The following is a 23,053-nucleotide window of genomic DNA, read 5'->3' on the forward strand; positions in this document are numbered from 1 at the left end:
TACACCATGTGGGGGCCAATTGGCCAGTGAAAGAGGAGAATGGGGGTGGGGGTGTCTATAAGACTATAAGCTAAGTGATTGAAAGGGGTAGAGTGTACACAAATCAGTTCTGTGATCTAGAACCCAGTAATCGTGTGAATCTCTTATGAGTGTAAGCCCGTTGGCGACCAACCCTACGCTGCCGCATCGCCAATCCCAGCACCGGAACCCCCAACCCGAGCATGCCCTACCACATCCAGCAGCACGCAAGCCCCACCGGGCGCGCGACAGCCACGCAGACGGGCGGAGAAACCGCGCGGGCGCCAACCCAGGGCCACGGCCCCCACCCAGCCAGCCCGGGGAGGGAGGGCGGGCGGGGGGGTGGGGGGGCCATGTGCAGCCATCCCTCCTCCCGCCACCCAGCAAAGGAGCCACCGTCCCCCCCCCCCCCCCCCCCCCGGGACCCAGGGTGGTCCCCCGGGCCACACGCGCGCCCATCAGCCGGCCTCCACGGATTTTCTATGGAGTTGAGATGTGGAGACTTTTCCTGGTACACCAGACTCACCGCTGTTCGAGCTATTGAGTCTGGCCACCATTCAGCGGATACAATTTCCAGGGCGGAGCAAGCCACAGAAAACAGACAGCGGAGTGGACCAATCAGCGACGGGTAGACGTGACGTTAGTAAAATGACGAGGGCAGGACGAGGGACTTGCGCGCAGCAGTAAACATACGAAGAGAGCGGAGTTTATTCAGCATGGCTAGCGCGAGACAGACTGTTGTCAATGACTCGTGTCGATGTGTTTTTGGTAATTTAAAACTGATTTTACCGTGAATTGGAACATATTCTCGGCTCTCCCGTTCACCATCTGTGTTGTTGTGGAGACGACTTTCGACGCGCAAGAGTGACGCTGCTCGTTAAGAACACGTCACGCAAATAAACGAATCTGATTTGTCGATTGATTTTGTACCTGCTCGAGAGGCCGTTAATGGGCTGGTTTCCAAACTTTTCTCTCAGTGTTTGAAAAATACAGGGAGAACAGCCTGGCCATGCCAGGCAAGTGGAGACTGGCTAGGCCACTCTAGGACCTTGAAATGCTTCCTACAAAGCCACTCCTTTGTTGCCCTGGCTGTGTGTTTGGGATCATTGTCATGCTGAAAGACCCAGCCACGTCTCATCTTCAATGCCCTTGCTGATGGAAGGAGATTTTCACTCAAAATCTCTCGATACATGGCCCCGTTCATTCTTTCCTTTACACAGATCAGTCGTCCTGGTCCCTTTGCAGAAAAACAGCCCCAAAGCATGATGTTTCCACCCCCATGCTTCACAGTGGGTATGGTGTTCTTCGGATGCAGTTCAGTATTCTTTCTCCTCCAAACACGAGAACCTGTGTTTCTACCAAAAAGTTGTATTTTGGTTTCATCTGACCATAACATATTCTCCCAGTCTTCTTCTGGATCATCCAAATGCTCTCTAGCAAACCGCAGACGGGCCTGGACATGTACTGGCTTGAGCAGGGGGACACGTCTGGCATTGCAGGATTTTGAGTTCCTGGCGGCGCATTGTGTTACTGATAGTAGCCTTTGTTACTGTGGTCCCAGCTCTCTGTAGGTCATTCATTAGGTCCCCCCGTGTGGTTCTGGGATTTTTGCTCACCGTTCTTGTTATCATTTTGACGCCACGGGGTGAGATCTTGCACGGAGCCCCAGATCGAGGGAGATTATCAGTGGTCTTGTATGTCTTCCATATTCTAATAATTGCTCCCACAATTGATTTCTCTACACCAAGCGTTTTACCTTTTCCCGGTCTGGGGCATGTCTACAATTTTGTCTCTGGTGTCCTTCGACAGCTCTTTGGTCTTGGCCATAGTGAAGTTTGGAGTGTTACTGACTGAGTTGTGGACAGGTGTCTTTTATACCGATAATGAGTTATAACAGGTGCCATTAATACAAGTAACGAGTGGAGTCTCGTTAGACCTTGTTAGAAGAAGTTAGACCTCTTTGACAGCCAGAAATCTTGCTTGTTTGTAGGTGACCAAATACTTATTTTCCACTCTAATTTGGACATAAATTCTTTAAAAATCAAACACTGTGATTTTCGGGGTTTTTTCCCACATTCTGTCTCTCATTGTTGAGGTTTACCCATGTTGACAATTACAGGACTCGCTATTCTTTTCAAGTAGGAGAACTTGCACAATTGGTGGTTGACTAAATACGTATTTATCCCACTGTATTCAATTCATGATCGTCTTTTGAAGGGGTTTACGCAAAACTCCAAGTGGTAAAGGCACATAAAGCACCAATACTGTATTGTACCTCCCGAGTGGGTAATTGCGCTCACTTATGAGCTATTTAACTCCTTTCAAAAGTGAGTGTCACTGCCATCTGTCACTCACGTAGCAGGAAATCACCAGCCGCCGTTAAAAAGTACATGATAGCGTGTCAAAAAGACATGACTGTAGGGGGGGAGCACATTGAAAGGACGTTATCAGCTACTTCCATCTGCTTTTATGCCAACGCTTCCCATTTCCGTTAATTAAGCACTCCAGACGCAAAGAGTATGATGCCATTAATTCCGCATTAACGGATCGATGTAGCTCTAAATGAATTACTATGGCAGAAGTGGAGATTTATGACAGAGTGTATTGTCGGACCAATCCTGACAAAGATATCCGTCATCTTGGCGGTTGTCGTGCTGACAGGCGACAGCTTTGAGAAGACTGCAGCCCGGGAGCGTCAGTGATGGATGAACGGGATTCGCGTCTGGGTCCTTCGGTAGTTTGGCGGCAAGCCCGTCGAGTTGGAGCTATGACTGTGCCAAACCCGAATGCTCAATGCTTAGATGCTTATTACTTGCTTAGAACTTTCTGTTCTCCTGGATTTCCACTTTAAATACAGTACAACTACAGTAAAACTCATTGAAGAAAAAAACATTTTTTTGGTAGTCTTTCTACAACGACCTAAGACACCACAAGGTGGCATACATTGCCTTGCAAAAGTATTCGGCCCCCTTGAATCTTGCAACCTTTCGCCACATTTCAGGCTTCAAACATAAAGATATGAAATTTAATTTTTTTGTCAAGAATCAACAACAAGTGGGACACAATCGTGAAGTGGAACAACATTTATTGAATAATTCATACTTTTTTAACAAATAAAAAACTGAAAAGTGGGGCGTGCAATATTATTCGGCCCCTTTACTTTCAGTGCAGCAAACTCACTCCAGAAGTTCAGTGAGGATCTCTGAATGATCCAATGTTGTCCTAAATGACCGATGATGATAAATAGAATCCACCTGTGTGTAATCAAGTCTCCGTATAAATGCACCTGCTCTGTGATAGTCTCAGGGTTCTGTTTAAAGTGCAGAGAGCATTATGAAAAGCAAGGAACACACCAGGCAGGTCCGAGATACTGTTGTGGAGAAGTTTAAAGCCGAATTTGGATACAAAAAGATTTCCCAAGCTTTAAACATCTCAAGGAGCACTGTGCAAGCCATCATATTGAAATGGAAGGAGCATCAGACCACTGCAAATCTACCAAGACCCGGCCGTCCTTCCAAACTTTCTTCTCAAACAAGGAAAAAACTGATCAGAGATGCAGCCAAGAGGCCCATGATCACTCTGGATGAACTGCAGAGATCTACAGCTGAGGTGGGAGAGTATGTCCATAGGACAACAATCAGTCGTACACTGCACAAATCTGGCCTTTATGGAAGAGTGGGAAGAAGAAAGCCATTTCTCAAAGATATCCATAAAAAGTCTCGTTTAAAGTTTGCCACAAGCCACCTGGGAGACACACCAAACATGTGGAAGAAGGTGCTCTGGTCAGATGAAACCAAAATTGAACTTTTTGGCCACAATGCAAAACGATATGTTTGGCGTAAAAGCAACACAGCTCATCACCCTGAACACACCATCCCCACTGTCAAACATGGTGGTGGCAGCATCATGGTTTGGGCCTGCTTTTCTTCAGCAGGGACAGGGAAGATGGTTAAAATTGACGGGAAGATGGATGCAGCCAAATACAGGAACATTCTGGAAGAAAACCTGTTGGTATCTGCACAAGACCTGAGACTGGGACGGAGATTTATCTTCCAACAGGACAATGATCCAAAACATAAAGCCAAATCTACAATGGAATGGTTCAAAAATAAATGTATCCAGGTGTTAGAATGGCCAAGTCAAAGTCCAGACCTGAATCCAATCGAGAATCTGTGGAAAGAGCTGAAGACTGCTGTTCACAAACACTCTCCATCTAACCTCACTGAGCTCGAGCTGTTTTGCAAGGAAGAATGGGCAAGAATGTCAGTCTCTCGATGTGCAAAACTGATAGAAACATACCCCAAGCGACTTGCAGTTGTAATTGGAGCAAAAGGTGGCGCTACAAAGTATTAACGCAAGGGGGCCGAATAATATTGCACGCCCCACTTTTCAGTTTTTTATTTGTTAAAAAAGTTTAAATTATCCAATAAATGTTGTTCCACTTCACGATTGTGTCCCACTTGTTGTTGATTCTTGACAAAAAATTAAAATTTTATATCTTTATGTTTGAAGCCTGAAATGTGGCGAAAGGTTGCAAGGTTCAAGGGGGCGGAATACTTTTGCAAGACACTGTATATGTATTAGGGCTGTCAAAATTATCATGTTAACGGGCGTTAATTAATTTTTTAAATTAATCACGTTAAAATATTTGACGCAATTAATGCACATGCCCCGCTCAAACAGATTAAAATGACAGCAGTGTAATGTCCGCTTGTTACTTGTTTTTTTTTTATGTTTGGCGCCCTCTGCTGGTGCTTGGGTCCAAATGAATTCATGGGTTTACTTTAAGCACAATGAGTGAGCATGTTGTAATTATTGACATCAACAATGGCGAGCTACTAGTTTATTTTTTTATTGAAAATTTTACAAATTTTAATAAAACGAAAACATTAAGAGGGGTTTTAATATAAAATTTCTATAACTTGTACTAACATTTATTTTTAAGTACTACAAGTCTTTCTATTCATGGATCGCTTTAAGAGAATGTTAATAATGTTAATGCCATCTTGTTGCTTTATTGTTATAATAAACAAATACAGTACTTATGTAACGTACGTTGAATGTATATATCCATCTTATGTCTTATCTTTCCATTCCAACAATATTCTCCGGAAAAATATGGCATATTTTATAGATGGTTTGAATCGCGATTAATTGCGATTAATTACGATTAATTAATGTTTAAGCTGTAATTAACTCGATTAAAGATTTTAATCGTTTGACAGCCCTAAAATATATATACATATATATATATATATATATATATATACATATATATACATATATATATACATATATATATATATATACATATATATATACATATATATATACATATACATATATATATACATATATATATACATATATATATACATATATATATATATATATATATATATATATATATATATATATATATATATATGTTTTTTTCAGTGGATTTTGTTTCCTCATTTCCTAAAAAAAAAAAGAAAAATTTGACACATCCCCAAATTATTGAAGGCCTAAAATATTACATGCATTTCATCCTACCTTCGCTTCCATAGTCCTCCTCAGAGCTGAGTAGCCCGAGCCCCAGATGCGGGTGACTGGCGAAGACAGGCCAGTCGAGCGGCTCTGCCAGCCCGCCACCACGTTGCTGCTGTCGGGGTCGTCCGCGGAGGTTGAACGCTGATGACGAGCTGCCTGTTTTCATCCGTAGCACGGCGGCATATGACATGGGACGCGCCGCTACCGCCACAGTAATGTCTATGACAAGGAAAATGAAATGAATGAACATTTTTTACACCTTGCTTTGACTTCAATGAAATTCACATACGTATGGCAGTATGCCAACATGTTTTTGTCAATATAAAAATAACCCCATAACTAACAAATCCCGCGATGTCGGAAACCTGTGTTTAAAGTGGCTCGAGGAAAATATAAAACGGCTGAAAAGTCACAGATGGTGCTGATGAGCGGCAGAACATTGAACGCTTGGAGACAAATGCAAACGGCTCAGAGTCAGGGTGCAGTGGGAGTTGTGTAAGGAGGTTGAGCGGGACACGATTAGAAGGCAACACAAACCGAGAAGTAATCTGGGGACCCTCGGGGAGGCCTCAGCTAAGAACAAAACAGAGCATGTGATTACTGCCTTACATGTATTATACAGAACAAACTACACATGCGTAAATGAGTCTTGTTCGTCAACATTGATGGGAGAAATGTCCAATCCATTTTGACTGGGAGGGCTCGGCAGCAAATTATTGTTTTGCCCCTCCCAGTAAAAATGAATTGGACGTCTCGACCCGTCTATGGCAGCAAATGAGTTAAAGGGAACCTTGGACTTAAAAACCTGTAGGCTCTAATAGGCCACAATTGTTCTCTTTTACTAAAATACGTTATGAGAAACACATAATATTGCCATTGATTTAAAAACTCTATAAAATTTAGTACAAGTTTTGACCTACGGAGGGCGCCATGTTTTAAATCCATCGCACACTGGGGCGATGATGAGAATAGCAGTGCTAACTACAAAGCAAAGCAGTTATGATTTTGGCATGATTTCTAAAGAATAGTTTAAGAATTACATGTCTTTCTATCCGTGGTACCCTTTAAAAAAAAACAACAACAAAAAAAAGATCGGGATTTCAACAAAAACAATTCAGAATTTATGCTTGGCTAAGTACAGTAGGGCAAATAAGTATTTAGTCAACCACCAGTTGTTCTCCTACTTGAAAAGATTAGAGAGGCCTGTAATTGTCAACATGGGTAAACCCCAACCACGAGAAACAGAATGTGGAAAAAAAAACAGAAAATCACATTGCTTGATTTTTAAAGAATTTATTTCCAAATTAGAGTGGAAAATAAGTATTTGGTCACCTACAAACAAGCAAGATTTCAGCTGTCAAAGAGGTGTAACTTCTAACGAGGTCTAACGAGGCTCCACTCGTTACCTGTATTAATGGTACCTGTTTTACCTCATTATCGGTATATAAGACACCTGTCCACAAACTTAGTCAGTTACACTCCAAACTCCACTATGGCCAAGACAAAAAAGCTGTCGAAGGAAACCAGAGACAAAATTGTAGACCTGCACCAGGCTGGGAAGACTGAATCTGCAATAGGTAAAACGCTTGGTGTAAAGAAATCAAATGTGGGAGGAATTATTAGAAAATGGAAGACATACAAGACCACTGATAATCTCCCTCGATCTGGGTCTCCATGCAAGACCTTACCCCATGCCGTCAAAATGATAACAAGAACGTTCAGCAAAAATCCCAGAACCACACGGGGGGACCTAGTGAATGACCTACAGAGAGCTGGGACCACAGTAACAAAGGCTACTATCAGTAACACAATGCGCCACCAGGGACTCAAATCCTGCACTGCTAGACGTGTCCCCCTGCTGAAGAAAGTACACGTCCAGGCCCGTCTGCGGTCCGCTAGGGAGCATTTGGATGATCCAGAAGAGAACTGGGAGAATGTGTTATGGTCAGATGAAACCAAAATTGAACTTTTTGGTAGAAACACAGGTTCTCGTGTTTGGAGGAGAAAGAATACTCAATTGCATCCGAAAAACTCCATACCCACTGTGAAGCATGGGGGTGGAAACATCATGCTTTGGGCTGTTTTTCTGCAAAGGGACCAGGACAACTGATCTGTGTAAAGGAAAGAATCAATGGGGCCATGTATCGAGAGATTTTGAGTGAAAATCTCCTTCCATCAGCAAGGGCATTGAAGATGAGACGTGGCTGGCGCATGACAATGATTCCAAACACACAGCCAGAGCAACAAAGGAGTGGCTTCGTAAGATGCATTTCAAGGTCCTGGAGTGGCCTACCCAGTCTCCAGATCTCAACCCCATAGAAAATCTGCGGAGGGAGTTGAAAGTCCGTGTTGCCCAACGACAGCCCCAAAGCATCACTGTTCTAGAGGAGATCTGCATGGAGGAATGGGCCAAAATACCAGCAACAGAGTGTGAAAAGCTTGTGAAGAGTTACAGAAAATGTTTGGCTTCCGTTATTGCCAACAAAGGGTACATAACAAAGTATTGAGATGAACTATTGGTATAGACCAAATACTTATTTTCCACCATGATTTGCAAATAAAAATATTTAAACATCAAACAATGTGATTTTCTGTTTTTTTTTTTCTACATTCTGTCTTTCATGGTTGAGGTTTACCCATGTTGACAATTACAGGCCTCTCTAATATTTTCAAATGGGAGAACTTGCACAATTAGAGATTGACTAAATACCTATTTGCCCCACTGTATGTCAGAAACAGACATGGAATTTATCTTTTCCGGTACAACACACCCAGGAATCATAAACAACCGTTACAGGCTTACAAAATCGGCTTTTGAAATTGGCAATCAGCTGATTTTTTTTTTTTTTCTTGATATCTGTAATGGCATAGGCATTTGGAAATCCCATATCGGTCGACCTCTATTCTTCTGACGACATCCTTGTACATCTTATTTTGTTGCTTTGTAGCCCTTAAATTAAAGAAAAAAAAAACCTTAACCCAATCTTTTTCATCCGATTCCGATCTAAAATTCACATGTTCAAGCCCGATCTGAACTGATGACGTGATTGGATCATGGACATCCCGAATCGTTATACCTCTGAGTCATTTTATTGCTTGTAGTCCTTAACTCATTCACTGCCATTTCCCGTGTTTGACTTGAAATTAATTTACATTTTGAAGACTGGTATTGAGTGATGTTTCACTGCCATTGACGGCAATAGACATCCATTCCAATTTGACCTAATAAATACATTTTAAAGTCCCAATGTTTTTCACCCGATTCCGATCTTCTTAAAATGACAGGATCGGGCCTGATTTTCAATCAAGTGATCGGGGACATTCCTGATTTAAATCTAAAACAACTTTGGAACATTCATGAACAAGAAATACAACAACAGTCACTGGCACATGCTCATCGTAGCCTGACAAAAACAAATTAGACAACAAGTCATTTATATTACTTCTACTCATCTTTGTTACCATTAGTGTTTTCCTGTGTAGTGTCATTGTCCACGTTGGCTAGTAGCGCATACATATTCCAGACCCACCAGTAGGAGCTAAAGTGGCATCACTTTGCATTTTCATTGGAAAATGATTTGCTCAAACATCGATGATTTGACATCTGCCCCGGATTACGTAGCCACTTATTGTAACCACCAAGAACATTCACATTGTGTTCCATGAAAGAGCAGGTAAGAAAAGGTCATATGCTTTATTCGAGGCAAGAATGGCAGTCCAGGCTCAGGCTGAATCTAAATCTTTGAAAGAGCTGGAACAAAGGAAAAAAAGAACATTCTCTTTTGTTAATATATTATAGCCCAAAACCTCTTACTCTTGTGAAGGCTTTGTCTGAGATAATAGGCGACCCTCGTCCAACTTGTCAATTCGTACCTTTTAGATGCGGCGAGAGTCCAGAAGTATGCTGATTACATCGTATAAAGGAACATGCAGACTTGAATTTGAACAGATTTTGGAGCCATTGTTGATGGGACAGTCTCAATACTGTCATTGTAATAAAATCATTTTTACAAAGGCCTGATAATCATATAACCAGTGTGTGTGTGTGTGTGGGGGGGGGGGGGGGATAAATACAGATACAGATGTTACGGTATGTTAATGTAACATAAAGTAACTATTAAGAGTAGAGATGTCCCGATCCCGTTGAGCGATTCCGGCTAGATATAGTCGGCCTCACCTCAACACATAGCTCTGGCTCTGGAACCCAGGTCCTTGAGAGGGGTTGGACACTCTCCTTTTCTGGAGTTGCTCCGGGGGGGAGGCGGAAGGCTGGGGTGGGTCTTTTGATAGCCCCATGGCTCTCTGCCTCTGTATTGGAGTTTACCCCAGTGGACGAAAGGGTCGCTTCCCTGCGCCTTAGGGTTGGGGAACGGGTTCTCACTATTATCAGTGCATATGCACCGAATGGTAGTGCAGATTACCCGCCCTTTTTGGAGTCTCTTGGAAGGGTACTGGAAAGTGCCTCGAGAGGGGACTCCATTGTCCTACTGGGGGACTTCAACGCCCACGTGGGCAATGACAGTGTGACCTGGAGAGGAGTGGATGGGAGGAACGGCCTGCCTGATCTGAACCCGAGTGGTGTTCAGTTGTTGGACTTCTGTGCTACCTACAGTTTGGCCATAACGAACACCATGTTCGAACATAAGGATGTTCATCGGTGCACATGGCACCAGGACACCTTAGGCCGCCGGTCGATGATCGATTTTGTAGTCGTATCATCAGACCTGCGGCCTTATGTTCTGGACACTCGGGTGAAGAGAGGAGCAGAGCTGTCAACTGACCACCACCTGGTGGTGAGTTGGATCAGATGGCAGGGGAAGAAGCCACGCAGACCTGGTAGGCCTAAACGAATAGTTAGGGTCTGCTGGGAACGCTTGGCGGAGGAACCTGTCAGACTGATTTTCAACTCGCACCTCCGGCAGAGCTTTGACCACGTTTCGGGGGCAGTGGGGGACATTGAGTCTGAATGGGCTTTGTTTCGCTCTGCCATTGTCAAGGCGGCTGCTGAGAGCTGTGGCCGCAAGGTAGCTGGGACCAGTCGTGGTGGTAACCCTCGAACCAGATGGTGGACACTGGAGGTGAGGGGGGCCATTAAGCTGAAGAAGGAGGCATACAGGGCATGGTTAGCCTGTGGGTCTCCTGAGACAGCTGACTGGTACCGGCGGGCCAAGCGGAGTGCAGCTTTGGCAGTCGCCGAGGCAAAAACTCGGACGTGGGAGGAGTTCGGTGAGGCTATGGAGGAAGACTATCGATCGGCTCCAAAAAGGTTCTGGCAAACCGTCCGACGCCTCAGGGGGGGAAGGCGGCATCTTGCCCACACTGTTTACAGTGGGGGCGGGGAGTTACTAACTTCAACTGAGGACATAGTCGGGCGGTGGAAGGAATACTTTGAAGACCTCCTTAATCCCACTAACACGCATTCCATGGAGGAAACGGAGCCGAGGGACCTAGGGTTGGTCGGGTCAATCACTGGGGCAGAAGTTGCCAAGGTAGTGCAATTACTACACGGCGGCGGAGCTCCAGGGATTGATGCAGTCCGCCCTGGGTATCTCAAGGCTTTGGATGTTGCAGGGCTGTCTTGGTTGACGCGCCTGTGCAACATTGCGTGGTCATCGGGGGCAGTGCCTTTGGAATGGCAAACCGGGGTGGTGGTCCCTATCTTTAAGAAAGGCGACCAGAGGGTGTGTTCCAACTATCGGGGGATCACACTCCTCAGCCTCCCCGGGAAAGTCTACGCCAGGGTACTGGAAAGGAGGGTCCGGTCGATAGTTGAACCTCAGATCGAGGAGGAACAATGTGGTTTTCGTCCTGGCCGTGGAACCACGGACCAGCTCTTTACCCTCGCGAGGGTGCTTGAGGGGGCATGGGAGTTCGCCAATTCAGTCCACATGTGTTTTGTGGATTTGGAGAAGGCTTATGACCGTGTCCCCAGGGGCACCCTGTGGGGGGTACTCCGGGAGTATGGGGTGGATGGCCCTCTGCTAGGGGCCATCCAGTCCCTCTACCACAGGAGTATGAGTCTGGTCCGTGTGGCCGGCAATAAATCGGACCAGTTCCCGGTGAGAGTTGGACTCCGCCAGGGCTGCCCTTTGTCACCGGTTCTGTTCGTGACTTTCATGGACAGAATTTCTAGGCGCAGCCGGGTGGTGGAGGGGGTCGAGTTCGGTGGTGGGAGGATCTCATCTCTGCTTTTTGCGGATGATGTGGTCCTTCTGGCTCCATCAAACAGCGACCTCCAGCTCTCGCTGGAACAGTTCGAAGCCGAGTGTGAAGCGGCTGGGATGAGAATCAGCACCTCCAAGTCTGAGGCCATGGTTCTCAGCCGGAAAAGGGTGGATTGCTCGCTCCAGGTCGGGGGTGAGTTCCTGCCCCAGGTGGAGGAGTTTAAGTATCTCGGGATCTTGTTCACGAGTGAGGGTAGGTCGGAACGTGAGATTGACAGGCGAATTGGGGCAGCATCAGCAGTGTTGCGGGGGCTTAACCAGTCTCTCGTGGTGAAGAAGGAGCTGAGCCGGAAGGCGAAGCTCTCGATTTACCGGTCAATCTACATTCCTACCCTCACCTATGGCCATGAAATTTGGGTAATGACCGAAAGAACAAGATTGCGGATACAAGCGGCTGAAATGAGTTTCCTTCGGAGAGTGGCCGGGCTCAGCCTTCGAGATAGGGTTAGGAGCTCGGTCATCCGGGAGGGACTCGGAGTAGAGCCGCTGCTCCTTCATGTCGAGAGGAGCCAGTTGAGGTGGTTTGGACATCTGGTTAGGATGCCCCCTGGACGCCTCCCTCGGGAGGTGTTTCAGGCATGTCCAACTGGGAGGAGACCCCGGGGCCGACCCAGGACACGCTGGAAGGATTATATCTCTCGGCTTGCCTGGGAACGCCTTGGGATTCTCCCAGATGAGCTGGTGGAAGTGGCTGGGGAGAGGGCTGTCTGGGCCTCTTTGCTGAGGCTGCTACCCCCGCGACCCGGATTCGGATAAGCGGGAGACGACGAACGATGTCCCGATCCGATATTTGGATCGGATCGGACGCCGATATGGGCAAAAAAATGCAGACTTCCGATCCAGTTTTTTTTTCATTTATTTTTTGAAGTCCGGTCCGGGTTTTCCAGCGCACCGATTTACATAATCCATTCCAGTTTTTGCTTCGTTTTCCCTAAAATCCGGTCCGCATTTTACGGCACACCTTCAACACATTACATTTACATTACCGTCTCCCAATTTACCGAGAAACTTTATCGGTAAAAATGTCAGCTGTGTGGGATCATTTCACCTGAAAGGACGACAAAGACGGAGAGGCAGAGAGCAACATATGCCACAATAAAGTCAAGCGTAGTGGTAAAGCTGTAAGAAGTTTTAATACAACCAACCTAATCAAGCATTTAGCGAAATACCATCACAAACAATATGAGGAGTATGTTAAGAAAACCGAAGACAAAAAGAAAGGTCCTACGCAACTAACACTGGCAGAAACTTTTGCTATGCGTGACAAACTGGCACTTGACAGTCCCAAAGCCCAGGGAATAACAATAGTCATTGCCGAAGAATTCATTCTGGATGACGAGCCATTATCTCACACGTGAGTAAAGACACACCATCCAACACGCGATTCGGCCGTGGAAGATTCGAGAACGATTCACAAACATCCAAATTCCGATTATTGAAATATGTCAAGTATAGCGGAACTAATACACAGCGCGGTCTTCGGGACGCAATGAGACAAGTCCCGAAAGTAAACATAACTTGTCTTAGACCCGGGTAATGCCAATGCTCAACTCACAGCTTTAGCTCAACTCATGCCGCTGGATTAAAAACACAAGAATACCTGACTGCTGCTGACAGCCGCTAAAAACTACGTCAACGTCGTTTTACTGGAGATAATAGATATCATATGTATATAGAACCAGATGCTACACGACAGACTCGACTGTGTTAGCAACATTGAAGTATTGAAAATCAGATGCGTTCGTAAACAGCCGCCATCTTAAAGCAGAAAACTTCCCTAGTAGGCTGTTGTGAACCTTCCAAGCGGACCTAATTAACTTTTTATCTAAAATACTCCTAAATCGGCAAAATCTTGACTTGAATCTATCTTAAAAACAGTTTTAAAACTTTCACATGCCGAAAGTAGACAGAAGGGAAATTATGGAATAACGGGAGCAATTTTAACAACTTTAACAGTTGATTCGCAAAATTAAATGAATTGAATGTAGTTTAAAGCTGCTGATACAGAATGGGGACTTGAGTATTTTATTTACTATTTTAAAATGTTAACTTGATACTGAAATACTGAAAACTTGAAACTGAAATATAAAACCTGAGAGGCTTTTTATACAATTTTTGTAACTAATGCACGAAACATTAAAAGCATCCAATAGCTTGGGGGATTTGTGGGATTTTCCACTGAGGTTGTTGGTGTGTTTTGCTTTTTTAAGACAGTTTACAATATTATTTGCACGTTTTACTGACTGACTATGCCATTTCTGTTTGTTATTTATAATGTTTTGTGTTTGTCACTGAATAAACAGGTCAGTTTCTTGTTACCAACCGTTGTGTGTTATTCAAACTCACCTAATTCAGCTGGCTAGTTGTTATCAAGGGTACTAAAACCTTTTTCAACATGAGTCTGACAACTAAGTAAGGAGGCTAAATAACTTTAAACTTTAACACATGCTCAGATAGGTCGATATCGGTATCGGCCAGTATCGGTATCGGATCGGCAGTGCAAAACAATATCGGTATCGGATCGGAAGTGCAAAAACCTGGATCGGGACATCCCTAATTAAGAGTTACACAAACAACTATAGCATTAAGAACATGCTGACAAGTTTACCAAACCATTAGCGTTTTCAGTATATTATTTAGATTAGGGCTGTCAAAATTATCGTGTTAACGGGCGGTAATTAATTTTTTAAATTAATCACGTTAAAATATTTGACGCAATTAACGCACATGCCCCGCTCAAACAGATTGAAATGACTGTACAGTGTCATGTGCACTTGTTACTTGGGTTTTTGGAGTTTTGTCGCCCTCTGCTGACACTTGGGTGCGACTGATTTTATGGTTTTCAGCACCATGAGAATTGGTGGTGCGGAACAATGGCGAGCTACTAGTTTATTTTTTGTTTGAAAATTTTACAAATTTTATTCAAACAAAAACATTGAGGGGTTTTAATATAAAATTTCTCTAACTTGTACTAACTTTACTAACTTATCTTTTAAGAACTACAAGTCTTTCTATCCATGGATCGCATGAACAGGTGTCAATTAATTTATTTTTTTTTTATTATTATTAATCACGTTAAAATATTTGACGCATTTAACGCACATGCCCCGCTTAACCAGATTAAAATGACAGCAAAGTGTCATTGCCACTTGTTACTTGTGTTTTTTGGTGTTTTGATGCCCTCTGCTGGCGCTTGCGTGCGACTGATTTTATGGGTTTCTGCACCATAACTATTATTGACATCAACAATGGCAGGCTACTAATTTATTTTTTGATTGAACATTTTACAAACTTTATTGAAATGAAAACATAAAGAGGGGTTTTAATATAAAAAATTCTATAACTTGTACTAACATTTATATTTTAAGAGCTACAAGTCTTTCTATCCATGGATCGCTTTAACAGAATGTTAATAATGTTAATGTCATCTTGTTGATTCATTGTTATAATAAACAAATACAGTACTTATGTACAGTATGTTGAATGTATATATCCATCTTGTGTCTTATCTTTCCATTCCAACAATAATTTACAGAAAAATATGGCATATTTTATAGATGGTTTGAATTGCGATTAATTACGATTAATTAATTTTTAAGCTGCAATTAACCCGATTAAAAATTTTAATCGTTTGACAGCCCTAAAATAAATACAGTTTCTGGCTCCATGGCGACCTTCACGTCGGGGAGTTCCGGCAAGAAATTCTAACCACTTTCACGAAAGCATTTAACGCACATGCCCCGCTTAACCAGATTAAAATGACAGCAAAGTGTCATTGCCACTTGTTGTGTTTTTTGGTGTTTTGCCGCCCTCTGCTGGCGCTTGGGTGCAACTGATTTTATGGTTTTCAGCACCATGAGAATTGGTGGTGCGGAACAATTGTAAGCTACTAGTTTATTTTTTGTTTGAAAATTTTACAAATTTTATTGAAACGAAAACATTAAGGGGTTTTAATATAAAATTTCTATAACTTGTACTAACATTTATCTTTTAAGAACTACAAATCTTTTTATCCATGGCTCACTTTAAGAGAATGTTAATAATGTTAATGTCATCTTGTTCATTTATTGTTATAATAAACAAATACAGTACTTATGTACAGCATGTTGAATGTATATATCCGTCTTGTGTCTTATCTTTCCATTCCAACAATAATTTGCAGAAAAATATGGCACATTTTATAGATGGTCTGAATTGCGATTAATTGTGATTAATTACGATTAATTTTTAAGCTGTGATTAACTCGATTAAAATGTTGATCATTTGACAGCCCTAATATAGGTATATTAATGTGTTCATAATTTCACAAATAAGTCGCTCCAGAGTATAAGTTGCAACCCCCGCTAAGCCATGTTTGTTTTTGTTTTAAAGGAAGTAAAAAAAAAAAAAAAAAAAAACTGCAACATATAATCCGGAAATCACGATATAGAGGTAACGGCAATTCTGTTTCAATCAACAGTACTAGGTTATCAAAGTTGTTTGAACACAATGTTTTGTCACAACACATCAGAAATGATACAAACCAAAAACGAATAGAAAAAAAATTAAAATGATAATTCCATTCTCTCAAATTCCATTTTTTAATGTCAAAAGTCCAAACAGTGAAAAATAGGCCGTGACAGGTAGTCCCCATGTTACGGACGAGTTCAGTTCCTGGCGACGTAACCAAAGTTTCCGCATGAGTATGAATTAACTCTTTAAGTACACCAAAATCTCAAAATAACTATCCAAAAACATACAGTATATTATATGTTAATGTACTGTCCTCACCAAGACGTTGGAGCAAAGTCCTAGGCAGATAGTGAGCTAAAGTCCGAAATGACGATGTCAGACGTCTGTGTGGTTTGCAGACATTATTAAGCTGCTCATGACATCAACACTTGCAGAATGAAACTAAAATAAGAATGAAATTCACTCAGTTTCATCTTAAATAACGGCAATTCAAATTTGCATTTATAACGAGCCGCTGATACAGCAATAAGAATCCACACAACCTGACATTGGAAAAAACGGATTAAGGCTCGTTTTCCGTTATTGAATCACCAGTTTTTTAATCAGGAAACGGGAGACGAATGGGGAGCAAAAATCCTACAACCACACGGGGGGACCTAGTGAATGACCTACTGAGAGCTGGGACCACAGTAATAAAGGCTACTATTAGTAACACAATGCGCCGCCAGGGACTCAAATCCAGCACTGCCAGGCGTGTCCCCTGCTGAAGAAAGTACACATCCAGGCCCGTCTGTGGTTCACTAGAGAGCCTTTGGATGATCGAGAAGAGGACTGGGAGAATGTGTTACGGTCAGATGAAACCAAAGTAGAACTTTTTGCTAGGAACACAGGTTCTCGTGTTTGGAGGAGGAAAAAATACTGAATTGCATCCGAAGAACACCATACCCACTGTGAAGCATGGGTTGGAAACATCATGCTTTGGGGCTGTTTTTCTGCAAATGGACCGGGACGACTGATCTGTGTAAAGGAAAGAATGAATGCGCCATGTATAAAGAGATTTTGAGTGAAAATCTCCTTCCATCAGCAAGGGCATTGAAGATGAGACGTGGCTGGGTCTTTCAGCATGACAATGATCCCAAACACATAGCCAGGGCAACATAGGAGTGGCTTCGTAAGAAGCATTTCAAAGTCCTGGAGTGGCCTAGCCAGTCTCCAGATCTCAACTCCATAGAAAATCTGTGGAGGGAGTTGAAAGTCCGTGTTGCACAGCGACAGAACCAAAACTTCACTGCTCGAGAGGAGATTTGCATGGAGGAATGGGCCAAAATACTAGCAACAGTGTGTGAAAAGCTTGTGAAGAGTTACAGAAAACATTTGGCCTCCGTTATTGCCAACAAAGGGTACATTACAAAGTATTGAGATTAACTTTTGGTATTGACTAAATACCTATTTTCCACCATGATTTGCAAATAAATTATTTAAAAATCAAACAATGTGATTTTCAGTTTTTTTTTTTTTTTTTTTTTTTTTCACACATTCTGTCTCTCATGGTTGATGTTTCCATGTTAACAATTACAGGCGTCGCTAATATTTTCAAGTGGGAGAACTAGCACAATTTGTGGCTGACTAAATACTTTTATGCCCCAATGTAAAGTGGAAAGATTAAAGGCCAAAAGGTACACAGACCGACTACCTGTTTTTTATATTCCGATTTTTTTTTTTTAATTTGAAAACGTGAAATGAAATAACAAGTCATCGTCTGATTTTGGATTTTAAAGCAGACATGGAATGAATGAATGATACACTGACAATCCATCTTTTTACCGTTTCCTATATTTTTCATTTGACACAAGTGGCTGCACTTCTACTTAAGTAGAGCCTAAGTAGAGCCTCACCTCTGAATATAAGTCACATTAGCATACACCGTATCAGGTCAGCATTAGCCAGAGCATACCAAAGGGTTTGAGGCGAAGTGCTTGGCATGCAGATTAGCCGCGATGGCGAGAGGTGAGGCTAAAGCAAGACGGCATGTAGGAAAGACCCGGGGCCAACACTGGCGGTAATGTCACGCAGGGGCCCTAACTTGTGGCAGCTCTGGAATCGGGACCGAAGAATGAATGAGAATAACATACAGTAAGCACGTGAGGCGCTGGAGGGGGCAGACGAGAATGATTAGTCGGCGGAGCGTGAGATTAATGAAGACCTTCACGCGGGAGATTCTATTGACTGAGGCTGATTAGGCTAGAGTACATTTATTCAGGGAAATCTCCTCCATGGAGTCATCTGCTGTGAATCATTTTCATTTTGGCTTCTTGGCCGCTGAAAGTCTTTTTTGCTTGATCCTTGCACTTGCTTAACAAGTGATAGATCTTTATTTTGAAGCCATGCTCATGAGTAGGGTTGGGCATCGTTTGAATTTGAACAGTTCGGATTCCGATTCCACGATTCGATTCCGGTTCCAAACGATTCTCGATTCTTTTAATAGGCAGGCTCCCAAAAAATTGCATCGTTTATATTAATTTCTTAACTTCTCGATTATTTTTTTAAAATACATTCAAACACAAATTATATGAATTTTCAATAAACTATATTGCTATTTTTAACTTGTATATGGCGGAAAACACAGACAAGACTAAAAAAGCAGTTTCTGCTCTTGCACTCCTCTTTAAAAGAAACTGCTGTATTTTAAGCCAAAACAACTGTTGTGTTTGACAAAACAATATGTCTATATACTGCCATAGCAGATTCATGGTGCATGAAGCACCCGAACTATTTTTAATTTGTCCATTTTACCCCGGAAACCCCCGTTTACAGACATCACGCCACCGCTTTGGTTTCAACTCAGCCATAAAACGAAGGTAATTAATTATATTTATTATTCAAAATGTCTGTCATTTTTAGCTTAGAATCATTAATTGATGTCGGATATCTCGTAAAAAAAAATAAAAAATTAAAAAAGACTTTCAATAATTATTTAGTCGCACATTTTAAACTTTTAAACAAATGACGTCACATTGAAAAAAATGGCGTCTGTAAAAAAGTCACGGATATGTACCTCATAACTCTCGCTTAATTGTATTTTTTTGTTACTGTCGCATTTTCTCCGATATGTTAGATGATAAATAATCAATCCAAACAAAAAAAAATAGAAAACAAAATTTTTTTAAAAGGGTAAATACATGAAAAAGAACATCTCGACCACTCCTTGATGTCTGCGATTTCTGCATCACGACCCTTGTTATATTACCATGTTGCACCCATAAAATACCCAAAAAATCCAGTTGTGGCCATTCACAGCTGTGTCTTGACACTCGGTGATACATGCTACAAGGAGTTTTTGGTCGAAACAAAATAAGTGCGCGATAATCTCTCGTTAAAGTCATGGCGTCTGTAATTCTGCTCTCGCGTGCTCCCACCTCCAGATAGGGTTTTGCTGTTTATTTATTCATTTATTTATTTATTTATTTTGTGAAAATGCCCTCCTGTTCCAAATTTTTCTTCCCCCAGAAAATTAAGATTTTAAGCTTTCCAATGATGTATTGCACATGCATATCGGACAATTTTGAAATTTGGCCAAATTGAGGGTCTCAGAGCGGAACTTCAAGTCACCTGAGTGTTTTCCGCCATATAAATATAAGTCTTTGAACTTGAAATTGATAAATTTTCTTTCCACAGGAGCGCACTTTTACAAAGATGTTTATTTTTCAAAAGCTCACGGAGAAAATATTTACAAGTGTTCTTTTGCCTATGTTTTAGAGTGTCTTATGCTGCAGGCATTTATTGTATTGCATCGTTTTTTTAGGTGGTATTCCTACAAGTTAGTTAAGGGCTGACGTCTTGCTGATGTCAGGCAGGAAGTGTTCTGTCCCTTGATCTGAAGTTGACTACTTTTTAAGTTTGATTTCTTTCTAAACTGATATATTGTTCATCCGTCCCTAAGATGTCAGTACTGAACTCCGGACTCTACAGTTTTCTTTGGTTTTGCTATGTGAGTTTGGCTTCCCCTAGTGGTGACTTACTGGAAGCTGCAGGCAAAAAGAACTTATTACTTTAGTGGAAGAACCCTTGAGGTGAACAGAAACACACCTCCTCTGCACTACAACTCGTTGGGAATTCTTGATAAAACAAAATCTTTAAGTTTGCACATTTTAAAGGGTATTATAAGAATAAGGGGCTGTGAGATATCAATAGAACAGTTATGTGGCAAGATAACAAATTTGAATAAAGTTAACAAAAAAATAATCACATTCATGAGCAATTATCGAAAATAGATCGAAAATTGCGAACATTTCCGAAAGTATCCCGGAAACAGCCGAATGGGGCGGAGACGTCACAACAAGGAAACAAAAGGACTAGGCAGTTGCCATCGTTGTTTATCGACGAGAGAGTTGCGTTCGTGTTTTATCAAAAAATCGCTAAAATGGTTCAAACCTGTCATGCTATGTGGTGTACAAATAGCCATTTGTCGCAATGTAGTACCCATGAGTTCCCGAACGCGCGAAAAAGAGCTGGACTACGCAGACAATGAGTAAAGTTCGTCCGTGCTAAGAGGGCTAATTTTGCAAACCCAGCCTCTGGCACGGTTTTGTGTGGTGTGCATTTCACACCTGAAAGCTATTCGAACTATGTGTCTGTTGGCAGAGCGAAAACCTATGATAGCACAATAAATGATCATTATTCTATACATTACTTTCTTTTGCGGTCACGGTGTATCAGCTTCACAAAAACAAATGTAAAACAAACCATTCTGTGTTTCCCACATGATCTGTTGCCGGTGTTTCATCAGTGTGATTGCTCCCCTCAATGATCGTTTCATTAGTCTGCATTGGCTTTCGTTTGGGCTCAAAATGATAACCCAAAACACCAAAGAAAGGTTCGTAACTCTCCTCGTCATCATTAGAAGAACGTTCGTTACGTTGGAATTCGTCGCTGCAAGAAGAAACAAAATTGTCCGCCATCATCGCCGCCATTCAGTACTAAGCACTGAGCCGGTTGTTTCCTCGTTGTGACGTCACGTACACAATATGCTAGATTTCCGGGATCTTGGGCGCCGGTCGTTTTAGCTTGACAATCGATCCAAATTTCTATCATTTGCTTGGTGTTGCGATGTGTGTAATTACACGAAGTGGCATGATATGAATCCAAAAGGCATGCATTTATGGATAAATGATGGAATATTAGCATTTACCCAGGTGTTGTAATACCCTTTAACAAAGGATCTGATATCATTTCGGTGTGTTCTGTTACTTTGTTGTCATTTAAGTGAAGGGAAGCAACACGTTTTTGAGCTAGGCTAAATTAGCCACTTCATTTGATTGCCTCATAACGGAGCTAGTCTTTATTTGGCTTCTACTTGGTGGTGTTCGGCAGCTATTTTTCCAGTCGGCGATCAGGGCATCGAAACTTGGAATCGAAATTTAAAAAATCCCATCGATGCTCCATGTCCAACCCTACTCATGAGGACCATAAAAACACACAATGAATTTAAAAATGGAGGAAATTATATGATGAGCGGACAAGACATGAACCGACCACTCCTAGTCCGTTGTCCCTGCTTTGTTTTAATACAGTAAATAGGACAAAAATACAAAGTATTTTAACAAGCAGTTTAGTTCAAAGACTCACTTCAACAGAAAAGACAAAAGTAGATCGCCTAATTTCCAATATAGTAGACCAGCGTGCAAACACTCACAGGAACTTGAAGACAAAAGTCAATCGGCTTCGCTTTTCTTTGAAAAATCCTGTTAAGAAACACTTCAGCACACAAAAGAATGAAGTTGTCTTATTTTGCTTTAAAAATAACAACTTCCAAAGACTCCAAAAATCAATTGCTCCAACTTACTTGTAACACACAAAATAACTCACAGGAAAGTTACGATATTAGGATTTACTACAGAACTGATTGATAGCTCTTCTATGCTTCCCAGTCCTGTCTGCCCAGTGTTTCTTTTCACTAACTGGAATAGATGTGCTAATTATAAGCCTGCAGGGTTCAAATACTGAATAATATTTCCAACGGGGATTTCACGGATATTTGCATGTTTAAATATTCAGAATATTTGATTAAGAGATGTTGTAAGGCTTTTAACATCAAATTATTCTCCTGCACGTTAGAGCAACATTATAGCATCTGCCGTAATATTCAGCTCATGTCTGCCGCATTCACAAATTGGCCGCAGGCTGTGTGGCTCATGAAAACATCCTTTTAACCAGCACTGGCATCGGCACATAGACTTCCACCCCCAATAATGTCAAATTCCGAATCCAAAGCTGATTTTCTTTTCTGGGCTGAAGTTGTGAGAACAAGGGAGTTCTTGCCAGTTGGAGGAAGGCCACCCCTCCCTGATGGTGGGACCAAAAATAGACCCACTCCAGGAAGATAGTTAAGGTGGGAATAGCGAGAGTTTTTTCAATTGAAGCATCAGATTAATAGGCTAACAACATTATAGTTATTTCATAGACTTCATAATGATATTGACGGGACACGGGGCCTGCATTGTTGGCGTGGCCGTCAAAGCTGACCAAGTGGAATCAAAGACAAAGAGCTTTTTTCGTTGAAAATTCTTGTGAATAAATGCTAAAAATCCCTGAATTCTTAATAGATATGGACGTAAAACAGTCTGGATTCTTGGTTTAATTAATCGTCTGATTAATCGATTAAAAAATGAATCGTTAGTTGCAGCTGTAAGGGAGGCATTTTGAAATGACTAAAATATGACTAAGAATACCGTAATTTCCCGAATATAACGCGCACTTTTCCGAAAATCAACTTGTAAAATTATGGTGCGCATTATACACGGGTACAGGGATGGAGACAGAAATATATA

At 42.0% G+C, this 23,053-nt stretch overlaps 1 protein-coding gene across 2 annotated transcripts in view; it reads right to left on the reverse strand.

Annotated features, from left to right (window-relative positions):
• Positions 1-23,053, reverse strand: part of LOC130917185 (contactin-5-like) — a 411,152-nt gene that overhangs the window by 260,442 nt on the left and 127,657 nt on the right. For both annotated transcript variants that reach the window (XM_057838311.1, XM_057838312.1), the window contains one exon: positions 5,554-5,769. In XM_057838311.1, the coding sequence (XP_057694294.1) occupies positions 5,554-5,769 (216 nt within the window). The remainder of the gene's footprint in view (positions 1-5,553; positions 5,770-23,053) is intronic.

Source organism: Corythoichthys intestinalis, chromosome 6 (genome assembly GCF_030265065.1).
Source record: "Corythoichthys intestinalis isolate RoL2023-P3 chromosome 6, ASM3026506v1, whole genome shotgun sequence".
NCBI lineage: Eukaryota > Metazoa > Chordata > Actinopteri > Syngnathiformes > Syngnathidae > Corythoichthys > Corythoichthys intestinalis.